Source organism: Panthera onca, chromosome E1 (genome assembly GCF_046562875.1).
Source record: "Panthera onca isolate mPanOnc1 chromosome E1, mPanOnc1 haplotype 2, whole genome shotgun sequence".
NCBI lineage: Eukaryota > Metazoa > Chordata > Mammalia > Carnivora > Felidae > Panthera > Panthera onca.
Window position 1 is genome coordinate 54379767 of NC_138352.1, and position 23755 is coordinate 54403521.

Genomic DNA, 23755 nt, shown 5'->3' on the forward strand with positions numbered 1-23755 from the left:
GGGGCGGGGACCGTCCTATGCACCGCAGGATTTTTTAGCAACATCCCTGGCTTTTACCCACTAGATGCCAGTAGCACACCCTTCTTGAGTCATGACAATCAAAAATATCTCCGGATATTTTGCTTGATGGTCCCTGGTGGCAAAAATTGCTCCTTGCTTCACCGCCCTACTCCATCCGCACCCCCCCCCCCCCCCCCCCGCGCCGCCCTGGCAACTGAGAAACAGTGCTATAGCTTCCTGAGGTCAGAGTGTATGTCTTATAAATTCCTGTATTCCTGGTCACCTGGGTGGCTCAGTCGGTTAAGCGTCCGACTTTGGCTCAGGTCGTGATCTCACGGTTCATGAGTTCAAGCCCCACATCAGGCTCTGTGCTGACAGCTTGGAGCCTGGAGCCTGCTTCGGATCTGTGTCTCCCTCTCTCTCTCTCTGCCCCTCCCCTGCTCATGCTCTGTCTCTAGCTCTCTCAAAAATAAAGAAGCATTAAAAAGAAAAAAAAGAATTGGACACTCAACCGACTGAGCCACCCAGGCGTCCCAGTGCACATTTTTATTGTCCAGACAGTATCATTGTCTCATGAAAATAATAGCTAACGTTTATAAAGTCCTTACTATTTTTATTGTTCTAAGCTCTTCACCTGTATTCACTTAGTCCTCATGACAATCTTAGGAGATGAGTACTATTATTATGCCCTTTCTATAGTCAAGAAACTAAGGCTCCAAGAGGTTAGAGCTCAAGGTCATCTAGGGAAGTGACACCTCAAATTTGAACTCAGGCAACAGGCAATCCAGTGGAGATTCTGGGTTCTAAACCATTTTTCCACTGCTTTAAAAAAAAATTTTTTTTTTTAATGTGTGTGTTTGAGAGAGGGGCAGACAGAAAGGAAGACCGAAGATCTGAAGCAGGCTCTGTGCTGACAGCAGAGAGCCAATTCTGGGCTTGAACTCAGGAACCATGAGATCATGACCTGAGCTGAAGTCAGACGCTTAACCGACTGAGCCACCCACGCACCCCTCTATCTACTGCTTTTAAATATACACACAAAAAAAAAATCAACCCACTTAAAAAAAAAAAAAAAAGCTGGACATTATCCATCTGCCTACAGAATTTGCATAGGCAAACACATGATAAAAATAAAATTTTCTGTTCTGCCTTTTTCACAAAACATGATACAGCAAAGCATTTTTGCCATGTTGCTAAAATCTAAGTTGTTTGAATGGCTGCATCATAACCAGTCCCTTCTTATTGGGCACTTTGGTTGTTTATATTTTATTTGAGACATAATCAAATAAATGTATTTTTTACAGTATAATTTACATGTAATAAAGTGCACCCATTCTAAGGGCACAGTTATCAAACTGTTCTGATAAGTGTATAAACCTATGCTCCCACCAGTACAGTCACAATACAGAACTTTTTGTTTATTTTTGAGAGAGTGTGTGAGCGGCAGAGGGGCAGAGACAGGGGGACAGAGGGTCTGAAGCAGGCTCTGTGCTGACAGCAGAGAGCCCAGTGCAGGGCTTGAACTCACGAACCGTGAGATCATGACCTGAGCCGAAATCAAGAGTCCGATGCTCAACCGACTGAGCCACCCAGGCGCCCCAAAAGTTCATTCCTTGTCATTGCATTACATTGTATGGATATACAGCACGGCCAGAGCCTCTGTTGTGGCTGACCCAGGAAGGAACAGAGGAGAGAGGTCAAACGGGTTTAGGATTGGTTAGTTTAACAATTTCAGTGGGCCCTGGGTCATAGGGACTGTCTCTAATTGTCTGCTGTATGGCCTCAGATGATTAGGGCAGAGGAATAGTGGCCCCTGTGGGAGCAAGGTAAAGTAGGTAGTTGAGGTAAAGGTTTTGGATTGGTTGGCTTGTAGATCAAAGGTACACTGGCAGGAGGATAGTTTACTGTGTCTAAGAATTGGCTAGCCTGGGAGGGGCAGTCTGTCCAGAATCAGCAAGGCCCCGAGATGTCAAAGCATCAGGAAATGCTTGAAACAAAACAAAACACGATGAATACACCTTCTTAAAGGGTTAATCTAGAAAAACTCTGAACTCTGGGATGCTAAGCATAGCTTAGACAAAGTACTGTGCTGAAAAACAGGGAATTAGGTAAAGACGACATAGGGGATGGTGAGACCTCCTGGCCCCCTTGTCACCTCGGCGCTAACATCCTCCTAGCCAAGCTAATGGCCTACCACCAGTAGGCTGGAGGATCTTTCTTTGGGAAGACTGACCAGCCCAGGAGGACATTCCTGTGGACACTATATTCGTTTCCTAGGGCTACTACTGTGAGCAAATTACCAAAAACGTTGTGGCTTCAAACAAAAGAAATGTATGCTTCCACGGTTTGGGAGGGCAGAAGGTTGAAAGCAAGGGATCAGCAGAGCCATGTTCCCTCTGGAGGCTCGAGGGAGCATTTCTTCCCTTGCGTCTTCGGGCTTCCGGGGTTCCAGGCGTTCTCTGGCTTGTAGATGCAACCGTCTTCATAGAACTTTCTCCTCTCCTCTCTGGGTCTCTTGCAGACACTTGCTATTGTATTTAGAGCCCACCCAGATAATCCAGGATGGTTTTATCTCAAAGTCCGTAACTGACAGCGGCCAAGATTGTTTTTCCAAATAAGGTCATATTCACAGGTTGTGGGGATGAGGATGTAGACATCTTTTTGGGGGCCCACCGTTCAACGCGTGACAGGTACTAAGAGCTGAGAGTCCCCAGTGAAAATTAGCCCTCTATGGTAATGCTCACCAACTGAGAAGCCTGTTTCGTGAACTGTTTCATGAACACGAGACTTTCAGACAATTTTAGTGCCTCAGTCTTTTTTTTTTTTTTTTTGAGAAAGAGAGCGCATGTAAGTGGGGGAGAGGGAGAGAGAATCTTAAGCAGGCTCCATGCTGAGCACGCTGAGCACAGAGCCTGATGCGGGGCTCAATCCCACAACCCTGGGATCGTGACGTGAGCCAAAATCAAGAGTCAGACGCTTAACGGACTGAGCCACCCCAGGTGCCCCTAGTGCCTCTGTCTTAATCATGAATGCACTGTCAAGGATCACTAGGTAATTGAAGAAACTCTAACGTGAAAGATAAAAACCAAACAAATAAACAAGATAAAGGGAAATCAGAGTATACAGAAATGGCACAGAGAACAGAACAAAACAAAATCTTAACGTAAAAAAAAAAAGATGACGGGGGGGGGGGCCAGGTGGCTCGGGCGGATAGGTGTCCGACTTTGGCTCAGGTCATGACCTCATGGCTCCTGAGTTCAAGCCCCGCATTGGACGCTGTGCTGAAAGCACAGAGCCTGCTTGGGATTCTCTCTCTCTGCCCCTCCCTGACTCAAGCTTTCTCTCTCAAAATAAATAAGCTTAAAAATAATCTTCAAAATATGAAACCAAGAACTTTAATCAAAGTGTTGGGGAAATATTGAGGAAATATCCTTTTTTTAAAAAAGCCAGAAAATAGAGGCATGAAACGATTTTTATTTTTTCAAATGTTTGTTTATTTTTGAGAGCGAGAGTGCACGTGCACGGGGGAGGGGCAGAGAGAGAGGCAGACAGAGGATCCAAAGCGGGCTCTGTGCTGACAGCAGAGAGCCAGATGTGGGGTCAAACTCACAAACCTGTGAGATCATGACCTGAGTCGAAGTCGGACACTTAACCGAGTGAGCCACCCAGGCGCCCCAACATGAAATGATTTTTAAAATTAGCCCAGGAGGACTAACTAATATGCAGCTCAGAAGAGTTATAGAGAACAATGGAGGGAAAGCAATCATTGAAGGAATAATTTAAGAAATCATCTATCTCAGAACTGAATGGCCTAGATCTCCAGAATAAGAGGCCCACTGAGTGCCCAACATAATGGATGAGAAAGAAGTTATGACATTTCAGATCATTGAGTAAATAGAGGAAGGTTACCAGAACCTTCCAGAGATTTAAAACAACAACAGGTCACGTTCGAAGGAACAATCATCAAAATGGCAGGCGCTGTTCATCAGCCATGCTGGAAGGCAGTGGAGGAACACTTTCCAGTTATTTATGACCTGTGGTTTTACATATTAGCCAAATTCCAAATTCAGTAAAGTAAGCACCTTTTCAGACATGTGAAATCTTACAACCCTTACTTCCTACCCGTGGATGCTTTCTCAGGAAACCTCTTGGAGGATGTGGTACATCAATATGAGAGAATCAACCAAGAAACACGTGATCCTGGAAACAGAATATTTGACACAGGTGAGAAGTGAAGAGAATCCCCAAGATGATGATGATGAAGGGAAATCCCAGGGTGACAGGTGGCTTGGCAACAGGCGTAGAGAGTAATCAAAGATTGGGGCAGGAAGACAGAAGGCCCCAGAAAGGATACCTCCAAGAAATAAGATGAAAAGAGTAGAAGGAAAATTTACACTTTTTGTGATGGCGAAGAATGAATTCATTAGAGGGACATGGAAAATGAAACAAATAGAAATGTATTTGTTTTCATTAATAATTAACTCCAGGAAAGTTAAAAGAAAAAAAAAAAAAGCCCTGAAAAAGAAACAAAGCTTAATCATAGTCGACTAAATAGCTTGGCTGTGAATAATATTTATGGAGGCATGATTGTGTAAACAGAGAGTATCGATCTCTACCAACCCCAGCATGCATGGCCTTTCTTCCTTGCAGACTGCATTCCAGCCAGCAGGAAGTCTCTTTGCTCCAGGTATCCCGGGGTTTCTTTTGGTTAAACAGGAAATGAGTTCGTTAAATTCAGTTAGTAAATTAATACATTCACAAATTAAATTGTTGAATTAAAATGGCTGTAAGAAAATTGGGTCTAAGCAAAAGGCTGTGGACAAAAGTATACACACACACACACACACATTTTTTTCTTTTTTAAGCTAAACACTTGGAAGAGATCGTCTGAAGCTTTAAATTTATATTCTGCTAACTCATTTGAGAACTTTTTAAAAATATTTATTTATTTATTTATTTATTTATTTATTTATTGACAGAGACAGACAGAGCATGAGTGGGGGAGGGGCAGAGAGAGAGGGAGACACAGAATCCGAAGCAGGCTCCAGGCTCTGAACTGTCAGCACAGAGCCAGACGCGGGGCTCAAACCCACAAACCAGGAGATCATGACCTGAGCCAAAGTCAGATGTTTAACGGACTGAGCCACACAGGAGCCCCTTTTTAAATTTTTTTTTTTTAACGTCTATTTATTTTTGAGAGAGAGAGAGAGAGACAGAATGCGAGTTGGGGAGGGACAGAGAGAGAGGGAGAGAGGGAGGGAGACGCAGAATCCCGAAGCAGGCTCCAGGCTCTGAGCTGTCAGCACAGAGCCCGATGCGGCCCTCAAACTCACACTGTGAGATCATGACCTGAGCCGGAAGTTGGAAGCTCAACTGACTGAGCCACCCAGGCACCCCAAGAACTTTTTTTTTTTTTAAAGTAAGCTCTGCCCAAACTGGGGCTTGAACTCACCACTCTGAGATCAAGTGTCTTATGCTCTACTACTGAGCCAGCCAGGCACCCCTAATTTGAGACCTTTTGATTTATCCAAACAATATATCACTGTGTATAACCAACCTTCATCCCATTATAGGGAAGATAAGTCATATTTATTTGAATTCCACATATGTTAGACTGACCCTTAACACATTATATTGCAAATGTTTTTCTAGTTCCATTTTTATTTTTCCACTAGACTGTGAGCAATTTTTTTTGGCTGTTCTCTATTTGTTTAATTTATTTTTTTAAATTTACATCTAAGTTAGTTAGCATATAGTGCAACAATGATTTCAGGAGTAGATTCCTTAGTGCCCCTTACCCATTTAGCCCATCCCCCCTCCCACAACCCGTCCAGTAACCCTCTGTTTTCCATATTTAAGAGTCTCTTATGTTTTTGTCCCCCTCCCTGTTTTTATATTATTTTTGCTTCCCTTCCCTTATGTTCATCTGTTTTGTGTCTAAAAGTCCTCATATGAGTGAAGTCATATGATATTTGTCTTTCTGTGACTAATTTCACTTAGCTTAATAATACCCTCTAGTTCCATCCACGTAGTTGCGAATGAAAAGATTTCATCTTTTTGATTGCCGAGTAATACTCCATTGTATATATGTATACCACATCTTCTTTATCCATTCATCCATCGATGGACATTTGGGCTCTTCCCATACTTTGGCTATCGTTGATAGTGCTGCTGTACACATTGGGGTGCATGTGCCCCTTCAAAACAGCACACCTGTATCCCTTGGATAAATGCCTAGTAGTGCAATTGCTGGGTCGTAGGGTAGTTCTATTTTTAATTTTTTGAGGAACCTCCATACTGTTTTCCAGAGTGGCTGCACCAGCTTGCATTCCCACCAACAATGCGAAAGAGATCCTCTTTCTCTGCATCCTCGCCAACACCTGTTGTTGCCTGAGTTGTTAGTGTTAGCCATTCTGACAGGTGTGAGGGGGTATCTCATGGTGGTTTCGATTTGTATTTCCCTGATGATGAGTGTCGTTGAGCATTTTTTCATGTGTTGGTTGGCCATCTGGATGTCTTCTTTGGAGAAGTGTCTATTCATGTCTTTTGCCCATTTCTTCATTGGATTATTTGGTTTTTGGGTGTTGAGTTTGATAAGTTCTTTATAGATTTCGGATACTGACCCTTTATCTGATATGTCATTTGCAAATATCTTCTCCCATTCTGTCGGTTGCCTTTTAGTTTTGCTGATTGTTTCCTTCGCTGTGCAGAAGATTTTTATCTTGATGAGGTCCCAATAGTTGATTTTTGCTTTTGCTTCCCTTGCCTCTGGAGACGTGTTGAGTAAGAAGTTGCTGAGGCCAAGGCCAAAGAGGTTTTTGCCTGCTTTCTCCTCAAGGATTCTGATGGCTTCCTGTCTTACATTGAGGTCTTTCATCCATTTTGAGTTTATTTTTGTGTATGGGGTAAGAAAGTGGTCCAGGTTCATTCTTCTGCGTGTCGCTGTCCAGTTTTCCCAGCACCACTTGCCGAAGAGACTGTCTTTATTCCATTGGATATCCTTTCCTGCTTTGTCAAAGATTAGTTGGCCATACGTTTGTGGGTCCATTTCTGGGTTCTCAATTCTGTTCCATTGATCTGAGTGTCTGTTCTTGTGCCTGTACCATACTGTCTTGATGATTACAGCTTTGTAATACAGCTTGAAGTCCGTAGACTGTGAGCAGTTTGAAGGCAGGCTCTTGTTCTTTCCTCCATAAGGTTCTGGCACCTAACACAGACCTTGGCTTTTTTTTTTAACCTAAGATTTACCTACCATAACCTAACCTAAGTTTGAGATGGTGACCATTTGTATCCAGAGTGTCCAATTACACAGCACTGTCCCATCTGTCCACCCGGCACCGAGATTGGTGTTCTTATCATTATCTCTTCCACCGTCCCATTTCGCAAAACAGGACGTGAGTTCCAGAGAGTGTCTTGCCCGGAGGTCTTCTAAGTCAGTGTTGACTCAGCCTTCTAAGCCTTCTAGGAGCCTTCTAAGTCAGCCTCTAGGACAACCTGGGTCTCCTGACACCTCGGGATGCACTTTAAATGCTAATTAATTAATTAAAATCGAGGGATTTTTATGTATTATTTTACGTAAATTTTTAAAAGTTGAAGTGTAGCTAGCTGACATACAATGTCGTTTTAGTTTCAGGTGTAAAACATCGTGATTCAAAAGCCTATATACATTAGGCTGCGCTCACAAGGGTAGCTACCACCTGTCCCCCCACAAAACTATTACAGTACCATCGACTGTATTCCCTGTGCTGTGCCTTTGATCCCCGTGACTTATTCCGTAACAGGAAGCCTGTATCTCCCACTCTCCTTCAATCGTTTTGCCCATCCTCCCAGTGATGCATTTAAAAAAAATTTAATTATGGTTTAAAAAATTATCGTTTTGGGGCATCTGTGTGGCTCAGCCAGTTGAGTGTCAGACTCTTGATTTCTGCCCAGATCATGATCTCGTCGTTTGTGAGATCACGTCAGGCTCTGAGCTGACAGTGCGGAGCCTGCTTGGGATCCTCTCTCGTTCCCTCTCTCTCTGCCCCCTCCCCAACTTGTACGTGTGCACGCTCTCAAAAATAAACATTAAAAAAAACTTTAAAAAAAAATTTTTTTTTTTAAATGCTGGTCATATAAGTCAGTACTCAGCTCCCGACAGTTTGCAGACAGATCTTCTGATTATTCAGATAAACTGGAAATCTGGATTTTTATGTAAAATGCTCTGATTTTTTAAAAACTGGCGTTTAAATTTCCAAAAAGATTTAATGTGTATTTATTTTTGAGGGAGTGGGGGAGGGGCAGGGAGAGACGGGAGACACGGAATCGGAAGCAGGCTCCAGGCTCGGAGCTGTCAGCACAGAGTCCGATGCGGGGCTTGAACTCACGAACTGTGAGATCTGAAGTTGGACGCCTAACTGAGCCACCCAGGCACCCCATAAATTTTCAGGAAGATTGAAAAAGCATTTTATAGGCCAAAGAGAAAATACAAGTTTGCAACCCCTAGCGTGTAATACTGTGGAGCGCTTATGGTAGTCATTTGCCTCTGGAGAAGAATTGTGTCTGATTTGTTCCAGCAGACCTGGGAAGAGGGTTGTAGGAATGGGGCCTAAATCAAATGCCTACACCTGCAGAAGTTCTGCCCTTCTGTACTTGGGTAATAATGTGTCGCAGACAGATAGGAAGTGGCCCCCCATAAATCAACCATTGAGTCCTCCATGGTAGTATATCAATGCCGGTCACACCGGAGAGGTGAACCCCAGGTTTTGCATCCGTTCTGAGGTTTCACTCCTCCTTCGCAGACCCTCCGGAAGAATGAGACCTCACAGATTTGGAAAGGTGTTGAGATTTTCCTGCACTTTCCTATGCAGGTGCTAAGTGGGGTAACTAGTTTGCCAAGAACAGCTCAGAGGAGTTTAATGTTTTGGAATGATGGCAGTTTCTACGAAAGCTACCCTGGGAGATGCTGGGCCCAAGCGCTGACCGGAAGAAATCAAGAAGAAAGGACGTCTTAGTGGTGCTGCTCTGGTGGGTTTGAGGAGGCAGAATGCTGATCTTTTCTGGAAGTGGTGTTGGGGAGTTGGTATGGAGTGGGGAAATACACATGGCCATAAATGGTGTGATCCTGCTCCAAACATCTGAGCTCATCCCTAGGCTTCCTGAACCTCATGCTGGAAATTTCGACCGAAATAAACTTCTGACCTTTCCATCAGTTCCCTTGAGTAAGTCAGGGTTTTATGGATTATTTCATATTCCCACTCAGAAGGAGGGCTGAACTATTAGTTATTTTACTTAAGAAGGCAGCACAGCTCATTAGTGCCACTGCTAATATTCTATCAGTAGTATTCCTAGAATGTTTTGTAACTGACAGAGACCTTTCTCATGCATTGTTCATTTTGTTCCCTGGTGACTCTATGAGGGGGTATTATTTTTCTCATTTTACAGAGGAGGAAAGGGATGGTCTCCCATTGTATTTTACCTAAAGTATTTACCTAAATATTTTTTCTTCCTTTAAATACTCTCTACGCCCAGCGTGGGGCTCGAACTCATGACCCCAAGACTCCACTGACTGAGCTGGCCTGGTGTCTCAGTATAGGATATTTAAAAAAAAACTTTTTTTTAAATGTTTATTTATATTTGAGAGAGCGTGAGCGGGGGAGGGGCAGAGAGAGGGAGACACAGAATCTGAAGCAGGCTCCAGGCTCTGAGCTGTCAGCACAGAGCCCGACACGGGGCTCGAACTCATGAGCCGTGAGATCATGACCTGAGCTGAAGTCGGACGTTTAACTGACTAAACCACCCAGCTGCCCCCAGTATAGTATCTTTAATATGGCCTAAGTCTCTCCCTAGTCTGGCCCTCGCCGGCCTCTCCAGATTCCTCTTTCATACTTTCCCCAGAGTCCTCTTTGTTCCAGCTCTTCTGGATTACCTTTGGTTCCTTAGATAGGTCAGGTTCTTTTCAGCCACAGGCCCATTGCACATGCTATTCCTTCTGCTTAGAACACTTCTCCCTCTCCTCTTTGCCTGGCTAGCAACTACTCATCTTCCAGGCTTGTTTAACATCATTTCTTCATGGGAGCCTTTCCTGAATTTTCGAGCTACATTGGATTCCCTAGTAATGTCCTCTTCTACCGCCCTGCACTTCCCATTCCAAAGATCCATGACACTTAGGAGTAACTCGTTCACTATTTCTTGTTCTTGCTAGATTGTAAGCTCTACGAGGCAGAGACCAAATCTGCCGTATTTAATTCCGTAGCCTCAGTGCCCAGTACAATATCCTTTTATACTGAAAACTTCTGTAACCATTGCCCGATATCTGGACTCCCTAGGAAATAATGCATCAGAATCTTTCCTTGAGGGGCACCTGGGTGGCTCATTCGGTTAAGCGGCCGACTTGGGCTCAGGTCATGATCTCACGGTTCCTGAGTTCAAGACTCGAGTCAGGCTCTGCGCTATCAGTGCAGCTTGGGAGTCTCTCTTTCTGCCCCTCCCCCACCCCCTCTCTCTCATTCTGTAAATAAAAAAAAAGAATCTTGCCTTGAATTCTGCCCTTAAGTTCAGTTCTGGCAGGCTTTCCTGATAAGCTTCTTCTGATATTTCCAAAACCAATTTCACTAAGACTTCAGGGTATTTCATTGACCCTTTGATTCGTGATCAAAACACACACGTCCCGCATCACATGGCAGGTCGTGAGGTTAGCACACAGTGTCACTGTATTATTTGATGGTTACTGGGAAAGGCTGGTGCTGTCGTCACCTGTCGTGTTGTTTCTCTGATGCTCAAACACCAACGAGAACCTGTGTCCACCACCCTGGGTGGGGTGGTCGAGCGGGGATCACAGAAGATAATATGGATATTCAAAAGTGCCCGGACTATTCCTGTCTCAGGTCTCCCCTTCGTCTGGCGCACACTCGGGTCGTCTGCAGATGGGTGGCACGTTTATTTACTGGAAGCAGGGAGGTATGGTCAGATTAATGGTGACAGTGGAAGAGTAGGAGGTTAACAGCGCTGCGCGGGCTCACGCAGCGGGCACTCGACAGGTAAGCAGGGCCCAGTGGGAGGCACTCACGGCCTCATTTCAACAACTGCCCTAAGCTGAAGTCCCTGCAGGTTGCAGTCTAGGAGAAGGGCATTTTTTTCCTTCTTTTCTCACCCGAAGCCAGCTATATCTCTCCCCATCAAAGTGAAATCCGTCACCATAAAACTTCCTAAATCCACCGAAGAGTGGTAACAACCAAAATCTGTCACGAAACACCCAGGCAGCAGTGCATAGGGTTGCAAATGTTAGTTCCAAATATAGTGCCAGTTCACATCTCCAGTGAGGAAAGAACACTGAGTGAATTCATTACACGAACCACTTAAACTAATTGAGCCAGGAGCTTAAAGCCACATTCTTCAAATGTGTGCACTCTACAAAACTGGCATTTAACATCAGGCAGCCAGGCTGGAAAACACTCCTGAGCCAGTGAATCTAAACAAGGAAGAAATGCTCCTCAAGGTATGCACTTGCCAACCGTTAATTTGTGCTCAAGCGATTTCTAGTGATTAGCCTCGTGACTTAGAGTATGACATCAGGGGTCACAGGTCTGAGCCGAGCACACTTAGCTTCCCTAAGGCAAAGACGGACAAAGCTGGGCACCGGTTACAAAGGGGAACAACAAAAGGGGCACGGCCTGTCTTCGTTACTAAAACTAATTAAATGCATACGTTAGGGGGACGCCTGGGTGGCTCAGTCGGCTAAGCGCCCGACTCTGGATTTCAGCTCGGGTCACAATCTCGCGGTTCGCGGGTTCGAGCCCCATGGCAAGCTCTGTGCTGACAGTGCTGAGCCTGCTTGGGATCCTCTCCCTTCTCCGACTCATGTCCCCTCTCTCCCAACAATAAATAAATAAACATAAAAAAAAAATGCATACACTAGGGTGTAAAAACATAGCTGGAAGAAGACCTCCCAAACGCATCTGTAATCATGACGGTCTCTGGGAGGCAGGTTTTTAAGATGAGATGGTCACTTTTTTTTTTCTTCTTTAATTTTTCTTAACGTTTATTTATTTTTGAGACAGAGAGAGACAGAGCGTGAACGGGGGAGGGTCAGAGAGAGGGAGAGACAGAATCCAAAACAGGCTCCAGGCTCTGAGCTGTCAGCACAGAGCCCGACGCGGGGCTCGAACTCACGGACCATGAGATCATAACCTGAGCCGAAGTCAGATGCTTAACTGACTGAGCCACCCAGGCGCCCCTTCTTTTTCTTTTTAAAATATAATTTAGTATCAAATTGGTTTCCATAGAACACCCAGTGCTCGTTCTTTTTTTTCTTCAAATTTTAGAAAATGAGTATGTATCACATTCCTAAACAGAAATAAAATTTAAAGTGGATAGGGGTTAGTGATACAATGTTCTTAGATGAGTAGCAACGTTACAAGAGGTTGGTAAAGAAGAACATATTATGTAACTATTTGCTACCTTAAATAAAAAATACACTTGCACATACTCCATGTAGAACAGGGGGTCCAGCAGAACTTTCAATGACGGAATATGATCTATACACCTGTGCTGCCCAATACAGCAGCCACTAGCCATATGTGGCTAATAAACACTTGAAACGTGGAACTTAATTTTTAATTAATTTTAATTTTTTTTTTTTTTTGAGTTTTAAATGTCTATTTATTTTGAGAAAGAGAGCGTGAGTCGGGAAGGGGCAGAGAGAGAGAGGGAGACACAGAATCTGAAATAGGCTCTAGGCTCTGAGCTGTCAGCACAGAGCCCGATGCAGGGCTTGAACCCACGAACCGCGAGATCATGACCTGAGCTGAAGTCCGACGCTTAACCGACTGAGCCACCCAGGTGCCCCTACTTTAACTTAATCTTAAATAGCTGCATATGGTTAGAGGCTACTGTATTTGGACACACAGCTCTAGAACCTTCCATCTGCTGGAAAGAAGAGTGTCAGCGGGGCAGGGAGAGTAGACCAGATTTGGTAGGCAAAAGACCTTATAAGTCATGTACTGTTTTGTTATCTTTCCAGTTAGAGATCATCTGTGTACTCTATTACCGGTAGATGAGGGAAGTGAGAAACCCTTGAATGGCCACAGCAATCTCAAGAAAGAACAACACTGGACGCACCACCCTCCCTGGTTTCAAACTCTATTACAAAGCTATGATAATTAAAACAATATGGTATTGGCATAAAAACAGACACGTAGATCAATGAAACAGAATAGACAGCCCAGAAATAAACCCATATATGTATGGCCAATTAATTTATGACAAAGGAGCTTAGAATATACAACAGGGAAAGGACAGTCTGTTCAATAAATGGTGCTGGGAAAACTGGCGAGCCACATGCAAAAGAATGGGACTTGACCACCATCTTTCACCGTACACAAAAATGAACTCAAAGTGGATTAAAGAATGTAACACCTGAAACCATAAAACTCTTAGAAGAAAATATAGTTGGTAAGCTCCTTGACATAAGTCCTGGCAATGTTTTGTCTTGTTTGTTTGTTTTTAACCTGACACCGAAAGCAAAAATAAGTGGGACTATATAATATTAAAAAGGTTCCTCACACCAAAGGAAACCACTAATAAAACAAAAAGGCAAACTTTACTGAATGGGAAAAAATATTTGCAAGTCATATTATAAGGGGCTAGTACCCAAGATCTCTCCAGAACTCCTACAACTCCATAGCAAAAAGCACCCCGCAAATAATTCAGTTAAAAATGGGCACACGACCTGAATAGACCTTTTCCCAAAGACAGAGGGCCAACAGGCACATGAGATGATGCCCAGCATCATTAATCATCAGGGAAATGCGTATCAAAACTATAACGAGCTGTCACTTTACACCTGTCAGAATGGCCAGAATCAAACAGACAAGAAATAACAAGTGTTGGTGAGGATACGGAGAAAAGCGAACCTTCACGCGCTGTTGGTGAGAATGTAAATTAGTGCAGATGCATAGTGGAAAACAGTATGGAGGCTCTTCAAAAAATTAGAAATAGAAATACCATGTGACCTAGCAAGTCCTCTTCTGGGTATTTATCTGAAGAAAATGAAAATACTAACTCAAAAAAGATATGCACCCCCACATTCATTGTAGCATTACTTACAATAGCCACGATAGGTAAACAACCCGTGTCCACCAACGGATCGATGAATAAAGAAACTGTAGCATGTACACATGCACACACACACATCACATGTGCACACACGCTAGAATATTATTCAGCCGTAAAAAGAATGAAGCCTTGTCATTTGTGACAACACGAATGGACCTCAAGGGCATTATGCGAAGTGAAGTAAGTCAGATCGAGAAAGACAAAATACCAAGTGATGTCTCTCAAGTGTGAAATGTTAAAAAAAAAAACGAAAACAAAAAACCAAGCTCACAGATACAGAGATCAGATTGGTGGTTGCCAGAGGCCCCGGAGAGTGGTGGTGAAGGGGGCAGAGGAAAAGAACCAAGTGAGAGAAGGCACTTCTTCACACTCTAAAAGGCCACAGCATGAACTTCATCCTACCACACCCCTTCACACGTCCCACTTTCAAGTGCTCTATTCCTAGAAGCGGAAACTGATCTATCAAGAAAGCAACAACCATGTCATCCATCCTCACTCATGTCAAACGTTTTAAATATTTTGTACTTTTTCTTATAAACTGGTTCTCCATCTCTCCTTCATTGTCTTGTATTATTTTCTTGAGACTTCTATTAAACCATTAGCCATTCAGTTATGTGGCTTTCTTCATCTTAACTGCCTTAGTAGAAGTCTAAATAGTAAGCATTAAGAAGAGAGTATCTGTGGGGCGCCTGGGTGACTCAGTTGGTGGGCATCCACCTCAGCTCAGGTCGTGATCTCGCAGTTGGTGAGTTCGAGCCCCGCATCAGGCTCTGTGCTGACAGGTCACAGCCTGGAGCCTGCTTCGGATTCTGTATCTCCCTCTCTCTCTGCCCCTTCCCCACTTGCACTCTGTCTCTCTCTCTCAAAAATAAATCTAAAAAAAATTTTTTTAAAAGAGAATATCCATAAGATCAGCATATACAATACAAAGTAGATAATCAGCCGCCTAATAGAGTGAGCTGAAATTAAAGTGCAATGTTACATACCTGCACCATTTGTCCAACTGATGAAAATGGTTCAAGTTGGCTGGGGGTATGGGGGGGGGGGCAGATGGCTCAGAGGGCCATGCTGGCATGGTCAGCCAAACTATGGCAAGATTTAATTATATTTTTCTTTGGTTGTCATCTTAATTGGTATACAGTATGTCTCCTGTCAGCTGCTGGCAACTTCCCCGAGAAAGCGTAGATCGATAGTAAGCTATGTTTCTGTCGTTAACTCTACCCCAGTGTTGGAACCAGAAGTTCAGTGCTGAAAGCTACACCTGCCAGATACCAGCAGCGGAAATGCAGGACCGAGCAGACTTTTTTTTTTTTTTTTTTTACAAGTGACACGAACAGCCCAATAAACCTTCCCTTCTCTGACCCTGCCGTCTATCACATTTGCCATCAAATGTCCTGGTACAGCAACCAATCCTCTGATTTGGTTTCCCAGGGAAGGCAGTTGTTTGGCCTAACATTTTATTACCATCAGGGTCTCCTGTCTCTTGTGCTTGTGTTGGAAACCAAGCACCTTGAGCAGTCTGTGCCCGCTGGGGGCAGTGCAAGAAGGCACGGTCCACCTTGGGTGAATTTCTGCATTATCTCAAAGGAGAAGACAGTCTTATAAAAAAATTAACATTAAAAAAATTTTTAATGTTTATTTTTGACAGAGAGACCATGAGCGGGGAGGGGCAGAGAGAGAGGGAGACACAGAATCCGAAGCAGGCTCCAGGCTCTAGGCTGTCAGCACAGAGCCCGACGCGGGGCTCGAACTCAGGGACCGCGAGATCATGACCTGGGCCGAAGTCGGACGCTCAACTGACTGAGCCACCCAGGCGCCCCAGTCTTATAAAAAATTTAAAACCACGCACGCACGCATGCGCGCGCGCGCCTGAGTGGCTCAGTTGGCTGAGCTTCCAACTTTGGCTCAAGTCATGATCTCGCGGTCTGTGAGTTCGAGCCCCGCCTCGGGCTCTGTGCTAACAGCTCAGAGCCTGGAGCCTGCTTCGGATTCTGTTGTCTCCCTCTCTCTCTGCCCCGCCCCCACTTGCGCTCTGTCTCTCCCTTTCTCTCAAAAATGAATGAACGTTAAACACACACACACACACACACACACACACACACACACACACCAAAAACCTGGAGAGCCTAAAATCAGTATGTAGTAAGTAAGAAGAGATTAATTTCTCATCAAGTAATTTATTCAGTAAAAAAAGAGGCTATCTCTTAAGTGTAGATTCAGTGCCATAAGTAGATTACCAAAAGCTTGTTTATTTTCTGCCCTGCTAAAAAAAATAATCACTAACTGTACAAATGTGGCTCCAAGTCTTTCTGATCACATTCTAGGACCTGTTTGGGTAACAGAATTGAAAGAATCTTTTCAAAGCTCCAGAACTCCACTCATTCCCCCTAAATCGCACACTACAGAGATCTATTCTTTACCAATACTTTCGAGGGGCTCCTTGCTCCCTGAAACCCATCCTCAGAAACTGTAAGTTTAAGAATTCATGCAGCACCATGTAGTATTCCAAAATGGTTTACTGCTTCCCATTAATAAAAGATAATATCAAATTCCCTATAGGAAGTAACACATTCATCTTTTTTTTTTTGAAAAAAAAATTTTTTTTAACGTTTTATTTATTTTTGAGACAGGGAGAGACAGAGCATGAACAGGGGAGGGTCAGAGAGAGGGCGACACAGAATCCGAAACAGGCTCCAGGCTCCGAGCTGTCAGCCCAGAGCCCGACGCGGGGCTCGAACTCACGGACCGCGAGATCATGACTTGAGCCGAAGTCGGCTGCTTAACTGACTGAGCCACCCAGGCGCCCCTGAAAAAAAATTTTTAATTAGCTCTATGTGGGGCTTGAACTCATGACCCCAAGATCAAGAGTTGCATGCTCTACTGAGCCAGCCAGGTACCCCACATTCATCTTTCTTTCCAACCTTCTGATTTCCACTAAAATCTTTAACCAAGGAAAAATCATTAAAAATCTTTAAAGCTGTTGCCTGGATCCAGTCTGACTGTACAACCTTTTAAATGTGAAGACATGACAATTAGTGAGAAGAAAACAGGTTTTAGAGGCTGGTGATCTTGGGCTGACCACTGGTTCTAAGTTGTTTTTTTCCTTTTTTTTCAAGTTTAAGAGGGAGGGAGAGAGAGAGAGAGAATGAGATCACGACCTGAGCCAAAACCAAGAGTTGGACGCTTAACCAACTGAGCCACTCAGGTGCCCCCTAAGTTATTTGTTGTGTAACTCTTTACCTAATTTTTCTGAGCCTGCTTTCTCACCTGTAAAATGAATATATTACCCGATAGGGAGCTACTTGGAAGACAAGCAGTAAATCTAACACCAAAAAGGCTGATTTAAGACCTTTAGAGACCCGTTATCATCAGGACTCTGGTGCCAAAATCAGTCAGGATATTAGTAGAGAACAGAGAACACACTTGAACTAGGTAACTTGACGAAGGTTTAATAAAGGGACTATTTACAAAGATGTGAGCAAAGTTCAGGGGAACCAACAAGGAATAATGGAATGATCCAGAGCTAGTAAGGGAATAATCCTTTCCCTAGATTTGAAGGGGCAAAGTGACGGAGCTAGAAGCTAGAGAGGGCTTCTGAACAGGAGTCGTGGCCTTTGGTAGAGGGTCACAGACGACCCATGTGACCTGGGGATGAGGAAGCCTGGTGAATAAATACCCTGACCGTCCTCTCCTCATGCCTTTTGATCTTGAAGGTATTACAAATTGGATCAACACAACCTGAAGTCAGAGGGCAAAGGACCCTGTCAGTGCAGTCCGTGTGGGCCAAGCCCTCCCGGGGCACAGAACGGGATGGGAGCGGCTCTGAAGGGGACACAGAAGACACCCTCCACCACCTGTGCCGCAGCATAATTCAAGCCAATTAACTATTATACACAAAACTTGTATATATGCTGAAAATGAAATTACTTCTTTCTAGAATTTCTAATTGTAAAATGAGAATACTAAGCAGATTTCTTCTCAGTCTTTTTGGTGTCCCTACTTTGCTGGTGCCTTAAGCACATGCCTAGATGGCCTCATGGCCGCCCTGCGTGTGGCACCTGGACAAGAGAGCCTCAAGAAACGGGAACTGGCAAGTGTCAGGTTAACTCCTGAATGCTGACTGATCCAGAATGAATTTAGAAGGACTCTTAGGATTTTTCTGTTTAGGTCTTAGTCATTAAGGAATTCAGAAACTGGATTTTCTTAGACTCAAAAAATCCCATGATAGCAAAACTTCTTATAATCCTAGTGAATGATAGGAAACGCTTGTAATTTCTTATTGAAGAGAATAAAAGAAATCAGGACATCAATTTCACATTGACATTTTTATTAACGCCAACTGTTTTTTAATTATTATTTTTTTAAAACAATAGCACAAAAATGTTTCAAGGAAGCAGTCTCACAATCTGATGACCTTCTGAAATACAGTTAAGCCACACCAAATATGAATTCCTGTTAATAACACAAAAAATATTTTTAAAAAGAAAAATAAAAAGAAAAGGAAAAAGAGAAGAAAAGAAAAAAGGTAGGGCCAGAGAAAAGGAAAGAGGTTTAGAGTTAAAACTCGCTGGATTAGTTAGGTGAGGCTTGTTAGTAGGATACACTGTTAAAGCGAAGAGTGGCACACAGGCTTACAGTTTTTGTTTGAACCAGTTACCACTAATATGCGGCCCCTGCAGCAGTTACCACGGACTTCTTACATGTCCAGAATGAACCAGGAGAAGCCAGTGTTGACACTGTTGGAAAGAGGCTTAACAGTTGGCCTGTCAGACAACTAAGACCGCTGTTAGCAGAGTGACTCCTTCAGGATGGCCTGGCTGAAAACCCTTTCATCTCTATGTCTCACCTATATGCATTTCAGGGTTCTTAAAAGTTATCTTAAAAAAGAAAGAAAAAATAATGTATATCAGTTTCTCTTATTTAATGTGGCTATAAAAGATGTTTCCTTATTATTTCTTTATCTCTAAGAAGGACACCGGGGGTGGGGGGGGGTGGGGGGTGGGGGGTGGGGAGGTTGGGGGTGGAACTAGGAGGAGGAAAAACCCAGACCAGGATAGGTTTGGGTTTTTTAACTTTTTTTGTTTTTTTTGTTTTTTTTTTTGGCCAAGGGGGTCACACAGAAGGGAAGGCAAGGAGGAAAACTACAATCCTTGGTTCAGATTGAGTTATGCAGGAAAATATATCTTCCTGATCAGTCCCCATGCCCAAAAAAAACAAAAAAAAAACAAAAAAAAACAAAAAACCAAAACCCCAAAAACAAAAAACCAAAAAACACTTGGAATTATGCACAGACTCTATGTTATATCAGCTATCAGCCTTTCACGTTTAACCATTCCCAGAGCAATGGACACTACCCTTGGCTTGTAGGCTGCTCGCAGAACCCACTTCACAAAAAATCTTCTTCACCCAGAAGCCTCTAGTTTCCTTTTGGTAGGTTATAAAAACAGAACATCTGTCATTAACAGGAGAGTGTTAAATACTTTTAACCACTGACAAGGCTTCAGGAAGTTTCACAGTTTCGTTATGCTCTATTTTATTACTATCATATTTACATTTTTTATTTTTTATTTTTATTTATTTACTTATTTTTTTGCTGAATTGCTGATTTTCCTTTTTCAATAGAATTTAATTCTGGAGTGTGAGCAGGAACCAGTTAACTACATTCATCGTCCAACCCCCACTGGTTTGAAAGAAGACTCCAAATTCTCGGCATATGAATCAGCTGTTCGGTAGCCCCACCTCATCCCTGCAGCCAAGCAGCAGAACCGCGGTGGCGGCGCTCAGGGTTCACACCGTAGGTGGCGAGGCCTTTCGCTGAAGGAGGTACTGGTGAATGCTCTCAGCATCTCGCTTTAGCCAAGCAGCATTCAGCAGGATATTTTCACAACACTGCTGGATGGTGCGCTCAGCTGAAGGAGCTGGGTGGCTCTCGAAGAAAGCCTGGTATAAAACAACCCAGAAGGTAGGATCATTACTAGCAATGGTACGAAGTTAGAAGTATCACAGGTCATGAGAAGTTACCCACTGTTCTGTAAAGGATTCAAAAGTTTTAATCGTGAAAATTTACTGCTGCTACTCCCAGGCTAAAAGAAAACAAAGCAGCCCCTTAGACCTGCATACAGGAATTCTTCTCCAAATACATGCTTCAAATCTAATCAAAAGGTAACAAAGAGGCAGAACCTCTGGCCTGTCTTTTAGGTTCATTATCTAGTGGTTAATGTAGGGCTTTGGAATTAGGTTGGGACTCAAATCTCGGTTCGGTCATGTATTAGCCTGTGAGTTTGAGTACATTAATCATTCTGTTTTCTCATTGGTAAGAAACTATTTAGTCCAGAAGTTTAAGAGAAAATCCATAAAAACTGTTAGCACAATACTTGGCAGGCAGAGTCCTTAAGGACGCACACATTCCGGCTGCTTCAAACAGAGATTAATTTGTGAAGGCGATAAGACCACAAAGATTAAATTGCTGCTCCACAGACTCACATCTTTCATACAACAAAACATTTCTGAGTTTATTATAATTTATCCAAAGCTTACTGATTAAAGATTCAACAAACTACGTTCCAATGAAGTATACCAAGATTCATAGTAAACAGAGCAACTCTTAAATACCAACCAACGAAAGGATAGGGGTCTTTACTTTGAACCAGTCGTCACAGGTGTAAAGGAAAGAATGACTAATTCATCAGATTAAGTCTAGAACTTTTGGAAATCAATAACCTCGTTCACACAAACAACAATGGCGCCTTCGCTGAGGCTCGTTCTTGGGGCTGGGTTCTTAGGGCCCAAGTACAATACAGAACTGCCCCTCATTCCATCTCCACAAATAGCACCACTATTTACATATAAGAAACCCAGGAATTATCGTTGATTCTTCCTTCTTCCTCTGCCAGGTACATTCACAACACAGAGAAGCCAATCAGTAAATATTTGTTGAATTAAAGATTAACAAACCCAAGCCCTTGAATTTCATAACTCCATCTCCTGAAAGCTACTCTATCATTCTTGCTTGCAGTCAGCATCCCAAAATATTTCTCTTTCCCATACTGCAGCCGGACTGAAATTTTTATGGTACAAATCACATCAACTCACTCCCCTGTTGACAAGCAGTTCAAGGGCTTTGCACTCTTAGGAAAATTCATATGGCCTCCAAGGCCCTCCAGTCTGGCCTCTACCTATCTTCCCGGTCTCAGCTTGGCCACTCACTGCCTTTCCCCTCCAAACCAGGTATATGTACTTCTCCTTCAGAGTACTTCTATCCTTTACGGTAAAGTAACTGTTTCCATACAATGTAAGTTAAATGAAGGCAGAGATCAAGTGTTTCACTGTTTTCTCAAGACCTGAAACCTTAAAATTCCAAACAATGGCTCACAGAGTGAGTGAAACAACACAACAGCCCTCAGAGCCTCCACATTCACACCTCGTAACCCCACTGCCTTCAAGAAGTAAAGGTAAAAGTGACACTTCAAAAATAACTTCACAATTAAATCCAATGGAAGGCTTAACATTAAGATTTCCCTCATCAGTGTAGATCTGTTCCTCACATGCTGAACTTTACCACTAAACTGAAGATTCTCCTTTGTAAGGGCTAAGAGGAGATTCCTTGCATAGCCATCTTGTCTCCTCGTGCACAGGACAGACCTATGAAGGTTGTTATTAGAAAGGAAAAAAAGAACCATTATCAAGGACCTACTACTCTGTTCCAGTCCCACTACATTACTTAAATAACAATCTTATCATCATTCCATTTTATGGATGAGGAGACAGGCTCACAGGGATTAAAAAACTTACTTGAAGTCCCATAGCTAACATAGGGCAGAGCACAGATTTATACTCAGATCGACTGATTCCAAGTTCCACCACGTTCCTTCAACCATATTGCAAAGCGCTCAAAGATGATTCCAACCCTAAATTCTTCAAGCATTAAAGACACAACCCAAGCTGTCTTCTTCCAAGCAAAAACAAGGATAAATACAGCATTACCCCAACATCGTATCATTACAATTTGGCTCATTAGTGTTTTTACTTACTAGATTGAAAAGTAAAAAGGAAACAGTACTTTGCTTACCTTAACCTCTCCAGCCATTTTATCAACTGCAAATCCCTCAACTGATAGCTGAAAAAACAATGGTTTAAATAGTTAATGTAACTAAAAGACGCTAGGAACAAACTTCCATTTACCTAAAAACCAAATCATTTTATATTCTCCCAACTTCAGAATATTCTAGAAGGTGCAGGATGGGTGATGGAGAAGCCCTTTAATAAAGCTAATAATTATTTAAGGAACTTTTGTGGGTTTTTTTGGAAGAAACCCTTAAAGAGCAAAGACTATAGGCCTAGTGAATCAGGGATGTCTCTAAATAACATCTATGATAAGCAAGCTACTCAAAATAAAAATCTTCACACACCTTTATTAGTCTGGATATTAAGAATCCTCCCTGGTATCGATTATAAAGTTCTTCCCAGTTGTCTTTTATAAACTTCCAAGCAGCCTTCCTTCCATGCTTGCTGCCTCCTGCCACTCCACCAATTACTGACACAGTGTCCTGTGGGCGTACCTCTTCCTAGAAATAGAAAGAGAACGAAAAGTCTACTGTACTCAAAACATCTTCTGGTGCCAGAAAGGGCAAATGCTGTTGAGGTACCCAAGTAATCACACTGAAGACCCTCATTCCTTATTTTAGGAATAACTGGCACCAGAAAGCTTCCTAAAGATCAGCCAAATTGAGAATGAGGCACTGAGACAGGTAAAAACAGGCTGCTGAATAGATGTTTGCTTGGGTTCCTACAGGATAAAGAAAGGAAGAGACAGAAAGTAGGCACAGGGGTAAGATAAGTAGGCTTGCCAGTTTATTCCTGCTTCCAACTATCCCGATTCCCACCGTTAGAGGCAGATATAGATAGAGGTCAGTAACAAAAGCCCATTCCATTTCCCCCAGACTAAGAGGAAGGGGTTAAAGCAGATCAAGAGAATATGGAGTCAAAGACAGCTGCCACAGATTGATAGGTTACAATTCCCTCTAAAAGCAGTTTTCATTGTAACTTACTGAAAGTGCAAACGTGAGGACTTTTTGAATCAATTCAGGTGAAAGAGTAGCCCCAAGGACCCTTTCAATTCGGTTTTTCTCTTCCTGCATATCTGCTTGTTTGTGAAGCTATAGTGAAAAAATACAGATCGAGATAGTTAACTGTCCCCTGGAAGTCAGACACATGCTTATATGAGCTTCTCCCCCAGTAAAGTGAAACTTCTGTTCTATATTCTCATTGGCTAGGCACGCAGGGCATAAAATTAACAGAAGATAAAACTTTACAGGATGTTCAGGCACTAAATTTGTGATTTGCCATTATAGTAAGTCACTAAATGTAAGTGAGTACTATGTGAATGGCTGGTCATCAGTTCTGAGCAGTTTAAATTCAAGATCTGAGGGGTATGATGTCTGACTAATGTTCTGTGTTAAATGAACAAACTGGTGATTGCCAATACCATTGAAGGTCATCAATTTAATTTCTAATAGTCAAAAATGTATGTTAATATTAACGATGGTCTCTGATCAGTGGGATTCTGTATCATCAAATTTTTCAACTGCAAAAGCATCGCATGCTGAATGCAGGAAATTAGGAAAATGAGAAGCATAAAGAAAAAATTAAATTATTACAATAT

The 23755-nt window shown here is 42.9% G+C and overlaps 1 protein-coding gene and 1 long non-coding RNA gene across 3 annotated transcripts in view; one reads left to right on the top strand and one right to left on the bottom strand.

Annotated features, from left to right (window-relative positions):
* Positions 1-23755, top strand: part of LOC144614306 (uncharacterized) — a 39780-nt gene that overhangs the window by 10279 nt on the left and 5746 nt on the right. For both annotated transcript variants that reach the window (XR_013551992.2, XR_013551991.2), the window contains exon 2: positions 19717-20056. This is a non-coding gene — a long non-coding RNA (uncharacterized LOC144614306). The remainder of the gene's footprint in view (positions 1-19716; positions 20057-23755) is intronic.
* NPEPPS (aminopeptidase puromycin sensitive) overlaps positions 18401-23755 on the bottom strand; it is a 94010-nt gene continuing 88655 nt past the window's right edge. The window contains exons 20-23 of the mRNA XM_078437239.2: positions 23142-23249; positions 22503-22658; positions 22163-22210; positions 18401-20034 (exon numbers count right to left, since the gene is read on the bottom strand). Of these exons, the coding sequence (XP_078293365.2) occupies positions 19882-20034; positions 22163-22210; positions 22503-22658; positions 23142-23249 (465 nt within the window). The 3' untranslated portion in view covers positions 18401-19881. The remainder of the gene's footprint in view (positions 20035-22162; positions 22211-22502; positions 22659-23141; positions 23250-23755) is intronic.